Source organism: Rattus rattus, chromosome 9 (genome assembly GCF_011064425.1).
Source record: "Rattus rattus isolate New Zealand chromosome 9, Rrattus_CSIRO_v1, whole genome shotgun sequence".
NCBI lineage: Eukaryota > Metazoa > Chordata > Mammalia > Rodentia > Muridae > Rattus > Rattus rattus.
The window spans coordinates 40384818-40386018 of record NC_046162.1 but is presented as its reverse complement, the minus strand read 5'-3'; the positions used below and the strand labels follow the sequence as shown (position 1 = coordinate 40386018).

Here is a 1201-nt window from a genome sequence, read left to right as displayed (position 1 = left end):
CCCTGGGGACACCCCCATATCTAGGGAACTGAGTCCTCTCCATCAGAATACACAGCAGATATGCTCTCAGACTTGTGTTTTGAATTGAGACTTTTTAAAATTAATTTATAAAAATAAAAAAAATTCTTACAGGTGTTAAGTGTTGTGTTGAGCATCTCTCTCACCCCCCATCTCTCCCCTTCTTCCCTCGTATCCCACCTCTTGCCCCGCCCCCGCCCTTGCCCCGCCCCTTGCCCCGCCCCCATCTGTCTTCCTGCATAGTTTCTTTTCTTTCATTTAATTTCTACCTGTGTGCACTTCCTTCGGACGCAAGTTACCAGCTTGCTGCTTCTCGGCCTCGCCAGGAAACTAGTAAGTTCCTCTGGGATCAAATAGAATTTTATAAGAACATAATGGATGGAGAGGAGAAAACCTATGGTGGCTGTGAAGGCCCTGATGCCATGTATGTGAAATTAATATCTTCTGATGGTCATGAATTTATTGTAAAAAGAGAACATGCATTAACATCAGGAACAATAAAGGCCATGTTGAGTGGTCCAGGTCAGTTTGCGGAGAATGAAACCAATGAGGTCAACTTTAGAGAGATCCCTTCACATGTGCTATCGAAAGTGTGCATGTATTTTACCTACAAGGTCCGCTATACTAACAGCTCCACTGAAATTCCTGAATTCCCAATTGCACCTGAAATTGCACTGGAACTGCTGATGGCCGCGAACTTCCTAGATTGTTAAATAAAATAAATTATAATAAACTGTTAAAAAAAAAAAAAATTTCTACCTGTGTGTGTGTGTGTGTGTGTGTGTGTGTGTGTGTGTGTGTTTTAATTCATTTTATTTATATGGCTACACTGTCACTGTTCTCAGATACACCAGAGGAGGACATGGGATCCCATTACAGATGGTCGTGAGCCACCATGTGGTTGCTGGGAATTGAACTCAGGACCTCTGGAAGAGCAGTCAGTACTCTTAACCGCTGAGCCATCCCTTCAGCCCACATGTGTGTTTTTATGTGATTATATAAAACAAAGAATCATAATTGGGAGAAAACATATTTGTCTTGTTTGGTTTGGTTTGGTTTGGCTTGGTTTGGTTTGGTTTGGTTTGGTTTGGTTTGTTTTTTTGAGACAGGGTTTCTCTGTGTAGCCCTGACCGTCCTGGAACTTACTCTGTAAACTAGGCTAGCCTCGAACTTCCCTAGTGCT

At 42.5% G+C, this 1201-nt stretch overlaps 1 protein-coding gene across 1 annotated transcript; it reads left to right on the top strand.

The window, feature by feature from the left end:
• The first annotated feature begins 321 nt into the window (after positions 1-321).
• On the top strand, positions 322-770 carry LOC116909119 (elongin-C). Its single transcript, XM_032912595.1, has one exon. It carries the CDS (start codon positions 393-395, stop codon positions 729-731), a length of 339 nt encoding a protein of 112 aa, XP_032768486.1. The 5' UTR covers positions 322-392; the 3' UTR covers positions 732-770.
• Positions 771-1201: the final 431 nt, after the last annotated feature.

Coding starts and splice junctions, on each gene's coding strand:
- LOC116909119 (XM_032912595.1), top strand. CDS start 393: ATGGATGGAGAGGAGAAAACCTATGGTGGCTGTGAAGGCCCTGATGCC.